Here is a 20,727-nt window from a genome sequence, read left to right as displayed (position 1 = left end):
GAGCAGTGTGTGACTTTAGGGCTTTTTTTCAAATATGTGAAATGAAGATGATACAGGATCTATTTTGGATTAAATTAGGAAAGTGCAACTTAATCCTTCAATTTAAGACTTGAAAACCCCAATCTTCCTGGATACATTAATAATCAAGGCAGCTGAGTCAAGAAAGTCATCTTAGAATTTTCTATGTGTAGGAAAAATAGTGGAACTTGTAAGCATTAAAGTAACCTAAAAAATAGCTGAAATTTTCTTTTTAATAACACTTACTCTATCCCAGAAGATTGGGGTTTATATTTGCAAAAGCCATACATACACACGCACACACGGCAGCCATTGGACCCACTGAAATTTTGCTGGGCAGCTGAGTTGGTAATTGGTGTAATGAATTGGTGCTGGGAATGTCAGGACCTTCCCAGTGGTTCCAGTCTGGACTATTTCAGGGGGACATCGATGCTAAACCTCCCTTGTTCTTAGAAACTGTTTAGTGGATTTGGTCTGGGATATTTTGAAATGATTTGTGAGTCTAATTTTCGGCAGTACTTAGGGGCCTTTGTGCACGTACTTGGGAGTTTGGGTTTCTTAAGACTGCAGACAAAAGGCGACTTTCCATTTATGTAATATAATCATTTATAGCTTGCATTCCCAGAAGCATGTATGGTATCTAAAAAGCAGAATGTGACTTTGAACTGAAAGATTATCTAATTATTGCATTTTTCATTGCTGACTATTTTCTTGTCCTTCATATTTCTTACATGGCTCCTCTTGCAGATCTTGCCACGTTCTCACTGATTCCATGCCCTCCGTGAGACACATTTCCACCTCATTTTAAATATTAACCTAGGCAGTGGTAGTTCTAGGAAGGAACTTGTTCTGGTCGTGGTAAGAAGCCCCAAGCTCTAGATGCATAGAAGGTGGTTTTGCGAGCGTAACTCCTGCCTTCCCTCAAGCCATTGCGGTGTTCTTTCTGATTTTCAGGAAACAAGGAAGAGGTTTGCACCCTACTGTTTTATCTGATGCTGTGTGTCATTCCACCAGAATGAACTGCTCATAAAAATGAAGAATGAAGGCAGTAAATACAGGCATGCAGTAGTCTCCCATGCAAAGACACTAGCGTGTGTGGTTCCTGGTGCTTCTCCAGGAGTCTGCCGCATAGAAGGTTTATCCATTTGGCTTTTCTCTGTTGCAGGTTCCCTCTCGGTCCTCTTCCCTTCCACTCCCACCCTGGTTGTCTAACAGCAACATCTAATTAACCAGCCTCTTTCTATTTCGTGTGTCTTGTAGATGGATGAAATGCAGTGGGGCAAAGGAGTGCGTGAAGTCCCGTCCTCGGTCTGCAGCCTGCCTTGCAAGCCAGGAGAGAGGAAGAAGATGGTGAAGGGGATGCCGTGCTGCTGGCACTGCGAGCTCTGCGACGGCTATCAGTACCAGGCCGACGAGGTGACTTGTCTGCTCTGCTCGTACAACGAGCGGCCCAACGAGAACCGAACGGGATGCCGTTCGATCCCCATCGTCAAGCTGGAGTGGCACTCGCCCTGGGCTGTGATACCCGTCTTCTTGGCTATGCTGGGAATTATTGCCACCATCTTTGTCATGGCAACGTTCATCAGATACAACGACACTCCCATTGTCCGGGCTTCCGGGAGGGAACTCAGCTACGTCCTGTTAACAGGGATATTTCTGTGCTACATAATCACGTTTCTGATGATCGCCAAACCAAACGTTGCAGTGTGCTCCTTCCGGCGTATCTTCTTGGGCTTGGGGATGTGCATCAGCTACGCAGCCCTGTTAACTAAAACAAACCGCATCTACCGCATATTTGAACAGGGCAAAAAGTCAGTGACAGCACCTAGGCTCATAAGCCCTACATCGCAGCTGGCGATCACGTCGAGCTTGATATCTGTTCAGCTTCTAGGTGTCTTTATTTGGTTTGCGGTTGACCCACCCAACATCATCATAGATTATGATGAGCAGAAAACTATGAACCCTGATCAAGCCAGAGGAGTTCTCAAATGTGACATTACGGATCTACAAATCATTTGTTCCTTGGGTTATAGCATTCTTCTAATGGTTACGTGTACTGTGTACGCCATCAAGACTCGGGGTGTCCCAGAGAATTTTAATGAAGCTAAACCCATTGGATTCACTATGTACACTACCTGTATAGTATGGCTTGCCTTCATTCCCATATTTTTTGGCACTGCCCAGTCAGCTGAAAAGGTAGGTGAAAATGGACAAACGTGCATCTGATGTACCAAGGTTGATTGCAGTTACAAATTACATACTGATACTTAGCTTTACACAGGCTTTTAAAACGGACCAGTTAGCTCGTTACTGAGACATGTGCAATATATAGCTCTATTTTCCTTCTCCATTTAGCTGGTGGGCTATTCATTTGGTAAACTGGCAAATGATCAATAGCAATCATATTAGCCATTAGTTTTATCGCTGCATCCATTTCAGTTGTATCTTTTCAGTAGGGTAAGTGGGAATTAGCTGTCATATTGTCCAGAAAGAGGCAGCTCTTAACGAAGTGAGTTTGAATACAAGATGTAAGCAAAAAAACTGTCAAAAAATAGTCGAGTCCTGCGTTTCCAGAGGTCGGCACTGAGGGCAGTGCTTAGTCTAAATGAGTGCTGTGCTTCACAAATGGCAGCCTCAGGGCACATTTACACCGCAGGGTAAGTAGTCCGTCTTGAGCTGCAGCTGCTGAGGCGAGACGAGCACTGCTATCTGTATTGGTTATATTAAAACTAGCCCAGGTAGACTTACCCTGTAGCGCATGGCAAGGGTATAGCCAGAGTCCTGGAGTGAATGCCAGGTGGCTTCTCTTCAGAAGTGAGGTCTGATTAAACCCGTGGAGTTGGTTCACCAAAAGCCAGTCCAAAATGTTACCCTTACGCGACTTAAGAAAAAGCATCCAAATATTAGGATCTAATCCATTAGTTGGACTGTTATGAAACGGAGTTATTGCAAAGTGCCGCCAGACTCCATTTAAAGATTCTTTTTGGCTTTGAGAGGTTTCAGGTGCTGTGGAGCGCTCCGCAGTGTGTCTGTCCCAGGGCTCACGTCCGCGTCCCTGCTGTCCCCTGCTCCCAGCTGCTTGGGCGCTGGCGGCTGCCGAGAGGAGCCGGGCAGCTTGGGGAGCACGCCCCGGCAGTCAGAGCAGGCGTGCATGGGAGGGGGTGCAAAACCTGTCCAGGTTCGGGCTTTGCTGCCAACACAAATCAGGTTTACAGTGCTCTGTAAATAGATCGAGTCGGCTGTGCAGCCAGCTGGGATCCCAACCCAGCGCGCTGCAGCCGATGCTGTGAAGGGTTAGGTGCAAACACAACAGCCTCTCGTTCGTCTCACAAAAAGGAACGAGGAGAAAGTCACTCTCTTCTGCCTGTTCTATTTGCTGGTGGGGACGGTGGCCTTGGAGAAAGCAGGTGATAGTAAACAGCCAGAGGATAATATGATTTTTTTTTTCCAAAACATTGTTGAAAGGTCTATGGGCTAGAAAAAAAACCTTTTCAGCTTTTCAGATTTTTTTTTTTGAAGTATTTAAAAAGCGAGAACCTTAGTTGGTCTGGGCGTTTTGAGTAAGCAGTACTCAGGAGGTGAAAAATCAATCTACGGTTGCAGTGCGTGGGGCAGAACCGGAGGGAGAGTGACCGAGCATCGCGCCTGCAGCCGCCCCTGCGTCCCGGGCCCCTGCTGCGCCTGCCCGGTGCCTCCGAGGAGGCTCCAGCCAATGCTTGGTGATGGAGACCTGGTTTTACCGCTCTTGGGGTCTTGTTTGGAGATAGCTGTCATTTCAGAGTGACTTGGCAAACACCTGTGCTCGAGTCTCTAGAGAGAAATGAGAGTACTAGGCTGTCCTGAGCTGCTGTCAGGCTGTTTTACCCTCCCCAGCCCTGGGCCCGTCTCCTTCCCCAGCCCGGAGGAGAGCATTGCCATGTCCCCTTACCCGCCGCGTGCTCCAGCCGAGTCTGGGCATCCTTGCCCTCACCTCAAATCTTCTCCCACAGATCTTGTGTGGATTTAGTCGCGTGCTGTCAGTTACCCCCACCTGCTGAACCCAGACTTCCCTGGGCAGGGAAGAGCTTTGGCTTCTTGATAGTTTTTTTCTTTCCCCCTTCTATCTTCATTTAACATTTTTTCTTTGACACAAGACTCAGGCAAGCTAGTGGCTGTGGGTAAAATTATTGCATCTTTTAAATGAGTGAGCAGATTGAGACCCCCAGCTGATGCATTAGGGCTACGAGGATGATGAGGGGACTGGAGCATCTCTCCTACAAGGAGAGACTGAGGGAGCTGGGCTTGTTCAGCCTGGAGAAGAGAAGGCTGAGAGGGGACCTTAGAAAAGCTTATAAATATCTGCAGGGTGGGGGTCAGGAGGACGGGGCCAGACTCTTTCCAGTGGTGCCCAGCAACAGCACAAGGGACAACGGGCACAAACTGGAGCAGAGGAAGCTCCAGCTGAAGATGAGGAAGAACTTCTTCCCTCTGAGGGTGACGGAGCCCTGGCCCAGGCTGCCCAGGGAGGCTGGGGAGTCTCCTTCTCTGCAGATATTCCAGCCCCACCTGGACGCGGTGCTGTGCAGCCTGCTCTGGGTGACCCTGCTTGGGCAGGGGGTTGGGCTGGGTGACCACAGAGGTCCCTGCCAACCCCTGCCATGCTGGGATTCTGTGATCTCCCTGTGTGCTGGGGGTATTCCCAGCTGACACGTGTCCCTGTGTGCTGAGGGCATCATCTCCCAGTCCGCCGCTGTTGACCATGCAGGTTGCTGGAGTGGAACTGCGGGAAGGCAGCATGGTGCTCATCCATCAGCTGCCAGTGTCCTCCGTGGGAAGGTGCCCACGCCAGAGCCTTGTCCTCTGCAGTTGGAGCGTTTGGCTCTGCAGAGACGTGTGAGTGCGCAGAGCTCGGTTTGCGGGTGGTCGGGGGATCGCCCAGGAGGAAGCGGAGGTTGTGGGGGTGCTCATGTACCACCTCACCGCTGCGCTGGGCTTTACAGGCAGCCATCGCATCCCTGAAGGGAATGCATTTCAACAGGAAAGGAGGTCTGCCAAGCCTCACAAACGCTGCAGACACCTCTGCTCGCCCTGTCGAGGGAGAGATAAGAAACAGCGTAAGCGGCTTTAGACGCAGCGGGGCCCGGCAGTGGCTGCGGTCTGGCGCGGGGAGCACGGAGCAGCCCGCGGGCTCCTGCCAGGGAATGCTCTGTGCCTGCAGGCGAGCGGGGTGAAGTGCTTCACCTTGTTGTCTGCAAAGATTTAACCAGGCGATAGAAAGACCCCGAGAATTTCAAACCCTGCTGCCAGCATTGAAAATCACGCAGCGGCAAAAGCTTTAGGTGTCCGTGTAGTCACAGAGCTGAATTACCCCGTGCTTCTTTGGAAGCGTGAGATCCTCGTGCCAGTTCATGCAGGACAGCAGGAGAGGTGATGGTTCACTTGGTTTCACACAGAGAAGGGTACGGGGGCAAAGCGCACAGCCCTGCGCTTTGGTGTGCTCCAGCCGAGGGGACCGTCCCACGCTGCTGTGTGGAGCTGGCTCCAGCCGCGGCACTGGGGACAGGGGACTTTGGTATCTGCTGGCTGTCACCGCCCAGACCCCCCGTGTGCTGCTGGGGCTGACTGCAGCACCTCGGGCTTGAAGCTGCTGTGTTCTGTCCAACAAACCGCCCGGTGTGATCATACCTGGGCAAGGGGCACGCATGCAGCATAGAATCATGGAATCATAGAAGGGGTTGGGTTGGAAGGGACCTGAAACCTCATCTGGTTCCAACCCCCCTGCCATGAGCAGGGGCATCTTCCACCAGCCCAAGGTGCTCAGAGCTCCATCCAGCCTGGCCTTGAAGTGCACTTCCCTGTAGTCCCTGCAGACGGTCCGTCCGGCTCCCTCAGCCTGTAGGTGTTGGCAGACGTTGCCTGTAGAGCGTTTGACCAGTCTGACCAGTATGCCGTGCCAAATCTGAGTGCTCGACCTGTGGCTTTGCTGTTGGGGCTTTTCCCCCCTTCTGCCCTACACAGAGATCACTCTGCAGCAGCTTTGCTGCTTTGCTTTCGTTTCTGTCTCTCTTTTTTCGAGTGGGGGTGGGGGGATTGCACTTTTTTTTTGTGTTTGCTAGTGATTTCCTGTCAGATACTTGCTCTGGAAAATATTGTGCTTAAGCTTAGCCACACGGCTCTTTGCTGAAATGGAAATTGCACCTGCTGAAAATCTCATGCAACACAATCTTTTAGACTGAGAAATGGTGTTATATATAATGTTGTGATTTTCATTGTATGGATTTATTTTATTTTATCAATAAATACAAGCACAATGTTGTTTGGTAGAAAGCATATTGAAAGTACCCACCTTGTTCAGTGCAGAAAATAACAAGAAAAAAGAGCTGGAAGGTGTGCAGCAAGTGATTCAAGAAAGGCAAATAATTGAAGCAGTAGCATTTGCAGCAGGCTGGGGGAAGGCGGTGTGGTCTGAGGAAGGCCGGGAATCGGAGTTTGTGCCAAAGGATGGAGATAAAACATCCAATGTCTGGGAGGTGGCACGTGGACAAAGCAGATTTCTGCCCTCGTTACAGCTTGCATTTACTCAGCCAGTTTCTTTGCCCGTTATCTAAAAATTCAGAAAACACATGGTTGCTTGTAATTTATAGGTGTAGTTTGGTAATGCAGCATGCTGATTCCTAGCGGGTGTGGGGTGGGGCTGTCCTTACCAGGTTTCACTGTTATCTGACATTTTTCGGCTTTGATGCGATGGTCACAGCCACTGCTTCACCCCTGGGAGTTGCTGCTGCTGGCTGGGTTCTGGGGCTTGTGTTTCGGCATGGGGTTTTTTGGGTGCTTTCCTAGTACTACTAGTATATATTCAAAAATGCTGACGTAACCTTTGAGGACAAGGAGACAGTTCTGGGGACTGGAATCACGCCAGGTCTTTGTGGAGAAAGATCCTAGAAAGCCACTAAGTACAGAGAGGAGTCCCTACAGAGAAGGGGTCACTGACAGTTCAGCTCTGAGCAGCTCCTAAGGATCAAAACCATCGCTAGCTGAGGGGTCGGTGGGTTTGGGGGGTTGAGGACAGGGTCGGTGTCCATCCCCGCCCGCTGCCCAGCTCCTGCCCGGGAGCTGCTCAGCTCGTTAACCCGCACGTTTGGAGAGGGACTGTAGGGATGAACCGCAGCTTTTATGCTCCTGGTGTAATTGTTTTTGACAACAAAACTATTTTAAATTCTCTGCGGATGTGTGGGTATCTTATCAGCAACGAAGTGGCCTCAAAGAGCTGTTGAACCAATTATAGGAGTCGGAGCTCCGCGGCAGAGTCGATACAAAGCACACTCGAAAGGAGCACAGATTGCTCTGTGAGGTCAGGAAAGCGCGGCTAAATCAATAAGCCAAATTGAGTCAAAATTTTAGAGTACGAGCGTGAAAGGGTGGCAAGGGGTGCGGGTGGGGCGGGCACGCGTCCCGTGGCCGTGCCTCGCGCAGCCCCGCGCCGGAGGCTGACTGGTCCCTGCAGTGGTGGTTCATCCGCGGTGATCCTCCGTGTCTGGTTTTAAACTCATTTCCAGGGACTGCAGGGGGAAATTGCCGGGGCGGATCGGGGCCAGCAGCTTGGGGCCAAGTCCCTGCGTGCGGCACGGGGAGCTCTGCCGTGCTTCACCTCGCGCGGTGCCTCGGGACGCTGCGGCGATGCCCTGGTTGCTGCTTCCGCGGGAAGGCTGTTCCCTGGCAGCACGTCCCTGCTCGCGCCACGTTTCGGGAGATGCATCGGAAATTGGTTTCACAAAGTCACTTTTCTTCTTTAACTTTTCTTTTTCTGGATGTTGTTGTATGCAGCGCGACAGAGCGTGTGGTAGGCTGTAACGCAGCTTGGAAACGTCACTTCATAGGTGGCAGTAATAGTTTGCTTTTTTATTATTAGTCTCTCTCCTAATGTAAATATTTTTAAAACTTACACCATTGCGGATTTCCAAAAGCAATGCTTCATTGGTGAAAGCCAAGTGAAGGGGGGAAAAAAGCATCTGTGGCTAAATCAATGTGATATGTAGAGTTCTGAAAACACTGGCTTGCTTCTTCTGCATGTAAAAGTCAATTTATTGTTAGGAAAAATAATACTTTTCACCACTTCTTATTATCTTTTTTTTAGCCTTTGTCATGTAGCATAGTTGTGTTTGTGATTAAGTGAATGTGAAAAGACAGCTGAGGCAGGCAGCTAGAAGCCCGCCTTGCAGACCCCTGCCTGGCATCCTCGGGCAGCACGTTCAGCGGCCGCGGGCAGAAACTCCCCTGCGCCGGCCTCGGACGGAGCGACATGCAGCGGCGCCGTCCGTCGGTCCGTGGGGCTGGCCATCCGTCCGTCGGTCCGTGGGGCTGGCCATCCGTCCGTCGGTCCGTGGGGCTGGCCATCCGTCCGTCGGTCCGTGGGGCTGGCCATCCGTCCGTCGGTCCGTGGGGCTGGCCATCCGTCCGTCGGTCCGTGGGGCTGGCCATCCGTCCGTCGGTCCGTGGGGCTGGCCATCCGTCCGTCGGTCCGTGGGGCTGGCCATCCGTCCGTCGGTCCGTGGGGCTGGCCATCCGTCCGTCGGTCCGTGGGGCTGGCCATCCGTCCGTCGGTCCGTGGGGCTGGCCATCCGTCCGTCGGTCCGTGGGGCTGGCCATCCGTCCGTCGGTCCGTGGGGCTGGCCATCCGTCCGTCGGTCCGTGGGGCTGGCCATCCGTCCGTCGGTCCGTGGGGCTGGCCATCCGTCCGTCGGTCCGTGGGGCTGGCCATCCGTCCGTCGGTCCGTGGGGCTGGCCATCCGTCCGTCGGTCCGTGGGGCTGGCCATCCGTCCGTCGGTCCGTGGGGCTGGCCATCCGTCCGTCGGTCCGTGGGGCTGGCCATCCGTCCGTCGGTCCGTGGGGCTGGCCATCCGTCCGTCGGTCCGTGGGGCTGGCCTTCCGTCCGTCGGTCCGTGGGGCTGGCCATCCGTCCGTCGGTCCGTGGGGCTGGCCTTCCATCCGTCCGTGGGGCTGGCCATCTGTCCGTCGGTCCGTGGGGCTGGCCATCTGTCCGTCGGTCCGTGGGGCTGGCCATCTGTCCGTCGGTCCGTGGGGCTGTCTGTCCATCGGTCCGTGGGGCTGGCCGTGCATCTGTCCGTGGGGCTGGCCATCCGTCCGTCCGTGGGGCTGGCTGTCCTGCAGCGCGGCCCCGGGGTCTCTGCTCACCAGCTCTTGGTGGCAAGCGGCGCAGCCCCATCACAGCCTGGCCACAAAGCCAGAAGAAGCAGTAGCCATCCCAGAGAGGCTTCGTCCCTCTCCTTCTCCTTGTCTGCAGGAGAATCTCCTAAGAAGGTAGCTGAGACAGAAAGCACGTCCCAAATTTAATGTACATTTCAGGAAATCATCTATTTTTATAAAGAAGTTGCAGGGGAAGGATGCGAGAGGAGACTCTGGAAACGCTGGGTCTGGGTGTGTTGTTGGTGCTCTGTGGAGATGACAGGGCAGGAGGAATTGCCTGGGGGTGTGTGTTAGATAGCCTTGGGTAGGGTGGGGTTTTCTTGCCACTATGTTCTGCCTTCCTTCTAACAGTGTTCAGCTCTGATGATGAAGGTCTATGAGATCACAAGCTATTTTCTTCTCCTGTGGTTATTTAATATTACTGTGTGTGATATATATATATAGAGGCACACACACTGCTGCTTAAATTAAATTTCCTGAATCCCTAGAATGTAATAGTGAAAAATTAGATCCCTTCAATGGCAAACCTGGCCATCGATCTGCTTGATGTGGCAGGCATGCCAGAACCCACGGGGGCGTTCCGCCCGCCCGAGACCGAACGCTGCTTTGCGTGACGGTACGGGCGCGTTCGGCATTGCCCTCGGGCTGACGGCATCCCTTCGCAGCACGGACAGGCGAGTGGCTTCCTGCGAGGGTGCTCGTCAGATTTGGAAGGAGGAATGCAATTTGGAAACTTGCCAGAGCTACAACCGTTAGATTAAAAGAAATCGTTGTCTCCGCAAGTCTGAAGTCTGTATCTGCGCTCTGTAACTATGTACGGATGTAGTTGTGTATGTTCAATATTCCCTTAAGATCTTATTTTCTCAAATTATGTCATTGAACTGATATAGAGGGATATGTCATCGTTATATTTTTATGTTTCACAGAGATGTTATTGCCTTGTAGCTGTGATTACTTTTATTTAGTAATTGCTAAGATTAAAATAATACATTTCTGGATATGCCTACAAGCCAGTAATAACTGTCAACATGCTCCCGGATATATTCTTCAAATGGGATTCTTTTTCTTGAAGTATTTTCAGGACTTTTTTCAAGTTAAAAAAGTTATAATCATGTCTTTGAGTGAGTAATGGTGGTTTCTCAGCCAGTGTGGTCTTCCTGCTTGGGAGCTTTGTCCTGGAATGAAGAGCAGGGGGGAAATGTTGACCCTGCAGTCGTTGTTTCCGTCGCCTTATTTCTCCACCCAGATTGCACGAACCTTTGGTTATGGGTTTTTTTTAATTGTAATACAACCACTATGAAATCTGCAGTCTTTAATCCCATCTACTCCTCCACCTTCCTTCCCATTTCTGTCTTTTTTAGTGCCCATTTTATTCAAATCAATAAGCAGGGCAAGTCAGGTATGTTTGGCAGCCACATTTTTAGTTATTGTGTTGAATGTTACATAAATACTATAATTTGAAGGCACACGCAAAATGGATTCTTATTCAGATTAAATAATGTCACATTAACACAGTAACAGTTCAGTATATGTTCTGTTTTTTGGTGAAACTAAGTTACCCTTCAATTCTGTGTAACACAAATACTGATTATCCAGGTAGGACACACATTTATTTTCTCCCCTGGGAAGGCTGGAGATGACAGTTGCTATAGCAACTCTACATATGTGGATTTTGGAGTTATGAGGATTTTAATGCAACATTTGTTGGAGCTTTATACTGTTGGATGGTGGAGAAAATCAGGGATCTGGGGCTCATGCAAGAACAGCTGTGAACTGTAGCTTGCATTTAGAGAAGCATTCTAGTAGTAGTACCTACACAAAACTCATTGGCCACAAATATTAATTTGTCTCATTGATATGCTTTCAGTTCACCCATCACTTCGTTATCTTAGGGATCTTCATGTTCAGATGCTGAAGTTCTTGATTTTATCCAGCCTCGAGGTTGTATCCCTGAGAAAGCTACGGGGTGTAATGATCTGTCCCGAGACAAGCCTGAAGGGAAGGGCAGCTTCGCTGAATTTCGGTGAAGGCCCTCCAGGCTGGAGCTGTAAGGTCTGGAGATCCAAGAAAAGAATACAATAGTGTCTACTTTTGTGGAGTGTTGGGCTATTAACAGTGAGTACGTGGTGTTTCATTTTAATTGAGAGAAAATTAAATGTTCTGTGAAATCTAGACATTAAATAAACAGTGGCGCTTTTTTTTTGGTGACAACCTTTATTACAGAAATGATCCTGGTGGCCTGTATTTTTGTCAGGATATATAAGAGCACCACTGTAAAAGTATATTAAAAACCTTGCAAATACCATAAGTGTTTATAGAGTTTCCAAGTTAATTTCTGTAGAACTAATCAAAAATCTTCAACATACAACTTCACAGTAAAGTCCTTGATAAGATTTGTTTTATTACCTTCTGCATTCATTTTGTCTTTGAAGTAGAAAGGGATGCTGCTGGTAGTCAAAATATAGCCCAAATGGCTCATAAGGTGTCACTGCTACTAATGACTTAACCCTGAAAGGAGAAGTCGGGGTTCACCTACGTGTCATTGAAGCAGTAAGAGCTGCAGGAATATGGAGTCGTCGATGTGTGGCCGCACACTTGTTTCCCTGTCCCTGGTGCTTTGGTGGGAGGTTGCTTCCCCCAACAAACGGACACTCGTAGACCGGCCGCTTACTGCATCTGGCTGGCGTGTGGCCTTCAGCAGCTGCTGCCAACATCTCCACCAGGAGACTGCAGCTCAGAAGTACAACATCACTGACCGGAGCGCTTCACGGTGTCTGCTAGTCGCTTCGGGGAGTAGATGGCTGCATCAGGAATACCTGCCCCATTGCCATCTGCTTAGTAGGCTGCTCTGCTGTAAAAAAAAAATTTAAAAAAAAAAAATGAAAGACAAAAATGAAGCAAAATGATCATGGCCTAAACTCGGGCACCTGGGATTTCTGGATGTACCATACACTAACCCTTCGGTACAGCGGAGAGAGGTATGGTTACCTGTCACTTCTGCTTGACGTGGTGGGAAATGGCTATGGACTCCCAAAGAGAAGGCCAAACTGTGGCTTAGGTAGAAGCAGTGGTTAGACTGGTTGATGGAAAAGGATGGGACATTGATCCTGCCGGTGCCCTGCTGTCCCCTCTGCGGTCGAGGCCGGGGCTGACGGAGTGCGGGCTGGTGGTCCAGCGGCTGCCGTGCCACGGCGCTGTGCCCGCTCCAGGGGAGGGCGAGCGGGACTCTCGTTAGCAGGACGTGGGTCGGGCGAAGGCTGTTCAACGCCGAGGTTCGTGGGGAGATGCGTGATGGAAGATAGCTTTGCTTCTGGGTGGTGGCTGTGTTTTTAGGAAAATGAAGCTGGTTTACTTTGCAGCTATGCAGGATGTGCCTGAGGCGACATCTCTAGAAAAGACAGGACGTCTTTTAATTCCATTGCCTCATCTCGGGCGTTGGCTGGACCTTCCTGCTTGCCACGGGAGAGCTGTGCTGCAGCGCTCGGCCCGGGAGGCAATCGCTCTTTCTGCTTAGACCACGCAGCAATGCCACGAGGCACGGCACGAGTGAAGCGGGGCTGCTGGGGTCCTTGCAGAAAGCAACACAAAAAACCCAGCAGTTGTGTAAGAAACGGAACCGGACTCTGGGACATCCAACTGCTATCTCGTTTACACCGATGGAGCTGCGTTTCTATACACCAGGTTTGACACTCGGTATTCCAGAAGCACTTTGAGTCACTTATGTGAAGTATTAAATATTTCCTGAAGTTTTGCTTCTCTCTGAAGTGAGACTAAAATAGTATATTAATACATGTTGCCATGAAATTTCTTGTAATTGCATTTCTGCGCTAGGTAGAAAACAATGAGTGGCAGGAAAATATCTCTGTATATTTAAATGTGTTTTAAAAGCTTTAATTTTCACTTATTTCTGGAACTATATAATGATTCTGGGTTTTTACCCACCACTAATTTGTATAATGTTCAGCCAGGCAAAGGTTGGAGTGTTTCAGAAATGAATACAATAATAATAGTAATAACAGTTCCTTGCATGCGGAAGAAACCTAAAGCGTTTTATGGACGGATTTAAAAACGACACGTTGGAAGCGTTGTGTCAGCTGGCGTGTGGCAATTCTAGCAGTGCTCAGAAATACAGTTTAAGGGAAGCAGGTGTGTGTAATTCTGTGTATGTTCTCAGGCTGTACTCATCATCTGCTGGGTGCCCTCCAGGACTGCATTAACCACATTAATAGCGGCATCATCAAGTGGGAATGATTGGGCAATTGGAACTGGGCAGAAAATCATCACCCAGGATTTGGCCAGGATGTGGGAGTTGACTCCTGTGCTCTTCAAAGAGGTGTCTTTAATGACTGGAAGAATGAACAAATTTTGGTGATGTTACCCACAATGCTGCATCAGATTCCCAAGGCAAGACTCTCGCAGAAGAGGGATTTCTGCCTGTGCTTGGTCCTGCCTGGGAGGTCTCCCACCCAAGCCTTGGAGTGTGCTCAGCACCTGCTAAGCTCAGCCAAGCCAGTAGCAGGCTGTAGGACCGCTAAAATTGGAGGCCTGTGGCGTCTGTGTTGTCAAGGCAGGTATTTAAAGCTAGGTAACAGGAAAAAGCGCATACTCTGGGTGAAATAAGAAATGATTAGAGTCATTAGATCCTCCTCGGAAGACCATAAATTAATGGTGATTATGATTCTTGAAACAACAGAAGCATAAGGTACACCTAACTTCGATCTGTTGTATCGCATTTGCTGCATTGTAATGCTCCTTTAATGTTAATATGTACTTTTGTAGTAAAATCTAATTGAAAACACGGAGCAGGCAGTGCCCAAGGCCACAATCATGTTCCACATAATTACCTCAGGAGGAGGGTGTGCATTTCCAATGAAGGGATGCCACCAACCGTTAGCCAGGTATAAGCGGCGCAGTCGTTGTGTTCCTGCTTACACAGTAATAGCCTTACAGGAATGTATAGGTGAAAGCTAAAAGATAATTAACAATCAATTCATTTTGTGAGATTTTCAATTATTGAAACAGGTATCATCATAATGGAGTAATAATACTACATTTAAATTTGCGTGTGGCTGTCTCGTAACAGAGATGTATTCATTTAAGCAGAAATTACTTGAAGTTAGCAACCCCGCGGTAGTTCTGCAGTCACCGAGGGACTCTTTGAAGCCTGCGAGCATGCTGCTTTGATGTCTGGTGTAGAAAGCGAGGGATCTCTTTGCTGTGATAATTCCAGCCTTTTCCATTCCCTTCTGTCTTGAGGAGAGAGAAGAAAAACCGGATTTGGAAGATGGGAAAATAAACGGAACCCAGAGAGGAGTGTGAATTATAGAGGGGAAAACACCCCCACCCAGATCTGGGGAGGGTCACCAGTTCTGTGACCCGGGGCACGGTGGGACAGGGCTGCCAAATGCCCTGCGTTCTGCAGTCTCCCTCTCCGGACCACTTAAGCAGACGAAGATGGAGAATTGGGAACACCCATCCCTTGACAAGAAACCGCAGGTGGCTGAGGACCTGCCACGGCAGGGCATGCCGCTGCGGGCACCACCTTGGGCATGCTCTGCGGCAAACCCGGGAATTAATGATTTTTCATTGGCATTTGGGGAGAACCGTTCTGCCACGCCGCTGGTGCAGCCTGGAGCAGCCAAAGCGGGGAGTCAGCCCCCCCCCCAGCCTTCTGTATTTCCAGTTTGCCCAGTTAACCAAGAGCCACAAGGTATGGAACGTCTCAGATTGCCTGGGACAGCAGACTTGAGAATGCTTTTTGTGCCCATTCCCATTGCCTGTTCTGACCCCCAGCTCCCCGGGCACCCCGCCTCTGCGCAGCCTTGTTTGCTGCGCAACTGCTGCAGCCCCGCGAGCGCCGAGCCCGTTTCGAAACACCGCCGAGGGGAAGCGTGGAAGAAGGGTGTCTTTCTGCTCTGCGATTTCTAGGGCATATTTAACTGCCTCTGGCTGAGAAGCATCGTAATTTTTAAAAGGAGAAACGTGTAGGTGTTCAGTGCAGAGTGTTGACATGTACTTTTTTGGTTCCTTATTTTTTTTAGGAAATGTAGAACTGCCAGGAGAGTTTTACATATGAAAAGCAAGCTCTGCATAGGCCCCTGTTGCCTTACGCAACAGTTTTTATCCGCAGCATAAACTGACAACACCGTGAAATAATTGCGGCTCCATTGAGTCCAGAGGAGTAATTACTTTGTTGATGAAACTTTTCTCTTTGCTTGCGTTTTGATATCTTTGCAATGTCAAACTCGCTTGAGCTGACAGCATAATTTCCCCGGCAGAGCTGCTGCATTGACCATGCAGCTGCCGCGGGGCGTTAGGGGGGGATTTTTCCGAGCTTGCTGTGTTCCTGTGGTAGCAACGGCAAGAACTCAGCCTTGCAAGCCCTGTTTCGTGAGTAGTGCTTCTGGAGAGTGCCAGCAGGCACGCGTTCCTCAAGGTAGCCACGTATACGAGCCAGGGGTAGCTGTAGAATTATAAAATAGCTCTTCAAAGTTAGTTTACGAGGAAGTCATCATAACATTATCTCATTTGCTCAGAACAGGGGAGGGTAAGTTTATTTGAACGTCTTTGCAGATAGTTCCAATTTGAGATAATCTATTTTAATGGTTACTTTGAATTTCCTCTGTATGTGAGGCTTGAGGCAAGTACATGACTGATATGATGTGGTTTCCCAGAGGTACTGACACATCCCTGCAACCCCGATGCTCTTCTAGCGTGCATTTCTTGGGAGAGCCCTATTTCAGGGATTCAGGTGGGATGATTTGGGGCTATATTGAAAGGTCATTCCCCGTGCTAAACTCGCTAGGATTTTCCCAATGCGGGTGGCCAGAGGGTGGTGAGCTCGGCGAGGTCTGTGCCCTGTACAGTGCAGTTGGAGTTTTGCCGCAGAAAACCTCAGTTCCCATTAATGCTCCTGTGTTTGAACAAGAGTTAATCATCTTTTCAGAAAAATCTTGTAGATCGTGGCTAACATTGTAAGCCAAATGCGAGGAACTGAAGTAGCATTTTGTGAGAGCAGATCATAACCAGTTTCTGAACCCCGCGGGTATTGTAGAAACATAATAATGTTATTTTGAGTAAGAAATAATGGCTGCTGATTCTAAGCTGATCCGGGAACAAAAAGAGAAGCATGAAGGGCTCATTCAATACAATGCAAGTTATGCAGATGTTTCTCAATTTTCTTGCTGAACTTGTATGCCAGAGTCAGGGTTTCATTTGATCAAACCATTTCAGCAGAAAGAATGGGTCCTTCAGCACTTCTGTCGCTGCGTGAACGGCTCGTGAAAGCACCCTGTGGAGGGCACCGGATCGAGTACCCTTGGCAGGCTGACACGGAAGGAGCATCCTTTATTGCCCGCACTTCGGTCACGCATCCAGAGCTGAATTCTTCTTCTGTTCATTTTAGAATAAACAGAAAGAAAATGGAAGCAGAAAACAAACCCGCTAGGAGAGAGTCAGTCAAGTGATTGCCGTCGATTCGGTCGAGTGAGCTTGCGTCGCAGAGCAGTGATTTACTACTCGTAGGACAATTGTGTTGCCCTGCACCAAACCAGTGGGGAAAGCAGAGAGGATGCGCAGCTTTAGCGCTGGCAATTCAGCTGATGTTTTACCCAAGAGAGTAAGGCAGAACTGACTTTTCTACAAAATCAGTAAAAAATCCAAAGTTGCAAGGATTGGTGAGGATACCTCCCCCCCATCGCACAGCTAAACCTCTGTTGATCATGGAGGTGGTTGCAGCTTGCTCTGAGTAAGATCCTGTAACACAAAAATGTCAGGTCCTCTGTGCATACAAGTGAGCTAAATATAGCTGGATTTGCAGAGGAAGAAAACAGCTATTCTTGAAAGTGCATTTTCAGTCCAGCAAGGCCAATTTAATGCAAAGCAAAAAACAGGTTTCACTATTCATAAGAGATTGAATGCAAAAATATTGACCTGAAGGATTTATTTGTTGTTTTAAATGGTTTAAGCAGGCATGTAATAATAATAAAAGTAGAAACCATCATACTCAGTCAAAGAAATTGCCTTGTATTTTGTCTTTGAGGCTTAAGCTTAGCAGAACATTAAAAGGAAAGAACAATGAATTCATGTAGACTGAAGCAAAAATTGTGTGTCCCAAGTGTGATGTCCCCATCAAAAGTGATCTGAGGCATGTTTATACTTCTGCATTTTCAAATAATGGCTTTTTTTAAACCTCTGTTCGTATTCATCAAAAACAATCCAGCACACCGAGCCAGTGAGGCTCCTTCCTCACACCGACCAGAGCTGGGAGGCTCCTGCAGACCTGGCTGTCATACGTCTGTCACTCCGTGGGGTGTGGGGTATTGGGTGCTGGGGATGGACCCCAGGTCCCAGCCACCAGCAGGACATGTCCCGTGGTCCCCAGCCAGCTCACCCCACAGCAGCTGAGCTGCCCTGACACCATCTAAGCTGGTTGTGGAGGGAGCGAGGAGTCCCTGTTCAACAGTGAGCACGAACCATCCCCCCTCCAGTGCCTGGGGTGGAGATGTCACCAGTTCCCGCTCTGCCCTAACATCCCAGGCAGCTTTAGAAACCCGTGATGTGGTTCGTATGGCAGAAGGCAGCTGAGAACTGTTGTTGGAGGATTGATACCTTATGACAAGTGACAAGCCTCTCAAAGAGAAGGAGGTAGTCTGCGACGGCCAAAAGGAAGATGCCCACAAGCATGTGCAAGAGGAGCTGCTCTGATGCATGGGCGAGGAGACAAATGGGAGAGGGAAAGGGAACCCGGGGGAAGAGATCAGAGAGAGATTATTTTTTTTCCTGTTTTTCCCTCCTGTTAAAGCAGGGGTCTCGCTGGGGGGATGCTCTGCTCGGCACACATGGGCGCAGCTTCGATGGGTGCAGTAACAAAGCCAAGCTGAGCTGTGCTGAAGCCCGCGCCGTGACCCTGTGGCAGAGGGTCTGGGGGTGCCGGAGCCAGGTCTGGCCTCTGCCCTATGGCTGGTTCCCAGGTGAGTGCAGTGCCCTGTCGGGTAGGGGAGAAGAAAAACAAGGAAAGCCTTTTCCTTCTGCAGTTTGGTGGTTTGACATCGCTTCCATCTTAAACCTTGTCTTTGCTATCGCTGATGTGCCCATCTCCATGTCCTCTCAGCAGCAGAGGCTGAAGATCCGTGTTTTCCGTCCCAAACCGAGCCGTAGGGGTGGGAAGGGGGTAGGCAGCAGCTGGAGATGTGCTGGCCGAGCTGCAGTGGTACCCAACAGTGTTTCACAACACGCGTTCCCTTACCTGGTGGACATCTCCCAGGCAAATCTCTGTTCCTGGGGTCAGCTGAGGTGGGCAGGAGAGCCTTGTTGAGCTCGTTAATTGTCAAGGCTTTATGAAGGGGTTTTCAGGTTTAGCACTTTTCAGTTGATGACAGGCCTTCACCAAGAGATGATCCGATCCATGGTGGCGTTTGGCCTTTAAATGGCTGCAGTATCTGGGGTGACAAAAACCCAGAGGGGCTGAATGAGGTGGCACTCATATTTACAAAGAACATGTCACTCGGCAATAAGCACTTCTCTTGCACTGCTAATTGCCCATTAAATGCCATCCATCCAGCCATTAAGGGCCTCTGGCAGGGCAGGGGAACCTGAGGTTTAACCCTGCCCATGCCCCTGAGTCCAATGGCTTCACTGATTAAGCAATGTTCGTGTTGCATTTATAACCACCACAAAATAATGTATGTATTGTAAATTGAATACCTTGAGCGCTCACAAGATCTGCACTGGACTCACGGTTAGAGGACAGATACGTATTTAAAAGAATGCAGAAGGAGTAGGAGGACAAGATCTGTGGTGAACAATATGCTATCATCTTCCTCCTGTTCTGTGTGATTTACATTTTCAACATCAGAGCAACCTGCAGTGTTTAATGGAGATAATTAAATATAATTTGAAGAAAAGATGGCTGTTTTTAGTAGTGGAACAGATCCTGCTAACAAACTTAACTAGCAACAATAATTCACCAGTAAGTTGAAGACTAAAATGCATTTAAAAGCTTAGCACTGGGTTGTGTGAGGTGATGCTAACAAAAAGGAATGAAAATCAATTAGTTTAGCCAGGGTCCTTAAAACATGATTACAGCTGGAGAAAAAGTCTTGTGAAAACTGATACTGGTTAAGATTTATTCTGGTACCTTAACTGGAGGACCAGGGAAGTTTAAGCAGAAAGATTAGGTGGTTTGGTTCTCCAGAATCAATGTAGTTTGAGTGTATTTTATTGACTGGAAGATGAAATCTGCTGGTGACTGAAGAGAAACAAGGCAGGTCAGGGCCCCTGGGTCCCTCTGTCGATGGCTGCTCCGTGGGCCGGGCGTTGGGCAGAGCCCAGTGCCAGCACCAGAGCCCAGTGCCAGCACCCTCTTTAGCCTGACTGGGACCCGAGCGAGGGCTTGCTGGGGTGACACCAAATGCATCATCTTCTGGGAGCGCCTGCAGAGCGCGGGGGCTGCTTCTGCACCCCGTGCCGTGGCACCGGGCTCGGCCGGGCAATGCGTGACACAACCTTTATGGAAGCAGCCTTCCCCGTGGGAGCAGGGCTGGCTTGATTCGATTGCAGTCGTACACACAGAAAAATTCCTCCTTTGGATGCTTTTTCTCCCCTGAGGCCTGGGGCTTGCATTCGCTGACAGAAGGTACAGCTTTTCACCAATTCAGCCTTGTGTTTACAAGCTTCCTCGTGGCTTCCTCACACAGAGATAAGGGAACTGCTAGGTACTCAACGTTTATGGCTTGATACATAAGAAGGGATGGAAGACAGTAAATAAATCTCAGTTACTGAGTAGAAAAGCAGGTACGCTGTGCAACTGTGAAGGCAGCAATAGTGTTTGGGTTTTTATCCTGTCAAAAATATATTTAATGAGGTGTGGATGCGGAATAGGGTCTGAGGGCCATTAACGCTTGCCAGGTCATGGATTAGTTAAACACGTGAGCCGATTTGGCTTAAAACTCGGGTTTTTCGTATTCTGTAATATTCCAGATTGCTTTCTGTGTAAGTACCCCAAGTGAAACTGCTGATAAAGAGCTCTGAATAATTCATAGCGACTTGTAATGTTATCTCTGAAGTATGATGCGTAGGAATTAATTCCCAAGTTAACTTGGAGCTGGTAACGAGGAATCGTGAGCTGTAGCAGGGTGATGCAGGACCCTGTGACCCCGTAGTTGTAGGGTGTGACTCGGTCTGACCTCACTGGACTATGTTGGAAAATGGTTTGGATATTGCTGTAAATTGTCATTGCAGCATCAAGCTTGAGACAGAGATGCAGTTTATTCTTACAGTAAAATAAACGCAGTGTTTGATAATTAAGAGGGGAAGGTCTTTCCTCCTGCTCTGGATTAGCGCTGGTCTGCATGGATACCTCCTGACAGTACGGGGATCGTGGAATGACTGGGATTTGGCAGGTCCTAAAATGACAGACTTTTTGTAATTAAATCTCATTTAAATGAGCACCTAAATCATCTTGTACTCTGGGATAACCCATTCCCAATTTAGCGTAACAATAAATGCTCATCTGCGTGCCACAG

At 49.2% G+C, this 20,727-nt stretch overlaps 1 protein-coding gene across 3 annotated transcripts in view; it reads left to right on the top strand.

Moving 5' to 3' along the window:
* GRM7 (glutamate metabotropic receptor 7) overlaps window positions 1-20,727 on the top strand; it is a 310,746-nt gene that overhangs the window by 236,558 nt on the left and 53,461 nt on the right. For all 3 annotated transcript variants that reach the window (XM_075432729.1, XM_075432727.1, XM_075432728.1), the window contains exon 8: window positions 1,279-2,214. In XM_075432729.1, coding sequence (XP_075288844.1) covers window positions 1,279-2,214 — 936 coding nt within the window. The remainder of the gene's footprint in view (window positions 1-1,278; window positions 2,215-20,727) is intronic.

Source organism: Opisthocomus hoazin, chromosome 11 (assembly GCF_030867145.1).
Source record: "Opisthocomus hoazin isolate bOpiHoa1 chromosome 11, bOpiHoa1.hap1, whole genome shotgun sequence".
In the NCBI taxonomy this organism is placed as follows: domain Eukaryota; kingdom Metazoa; phylum Chordata; class Aves; order Opisthocomiformes; family Opisthocomidae; genus Opisthocomus; species Opisthocomus hoazin.
Note: the sequence above shows the minus strand (reverse complement) of the source record. Positions and strands in the feature narration are given on the sequence as shown.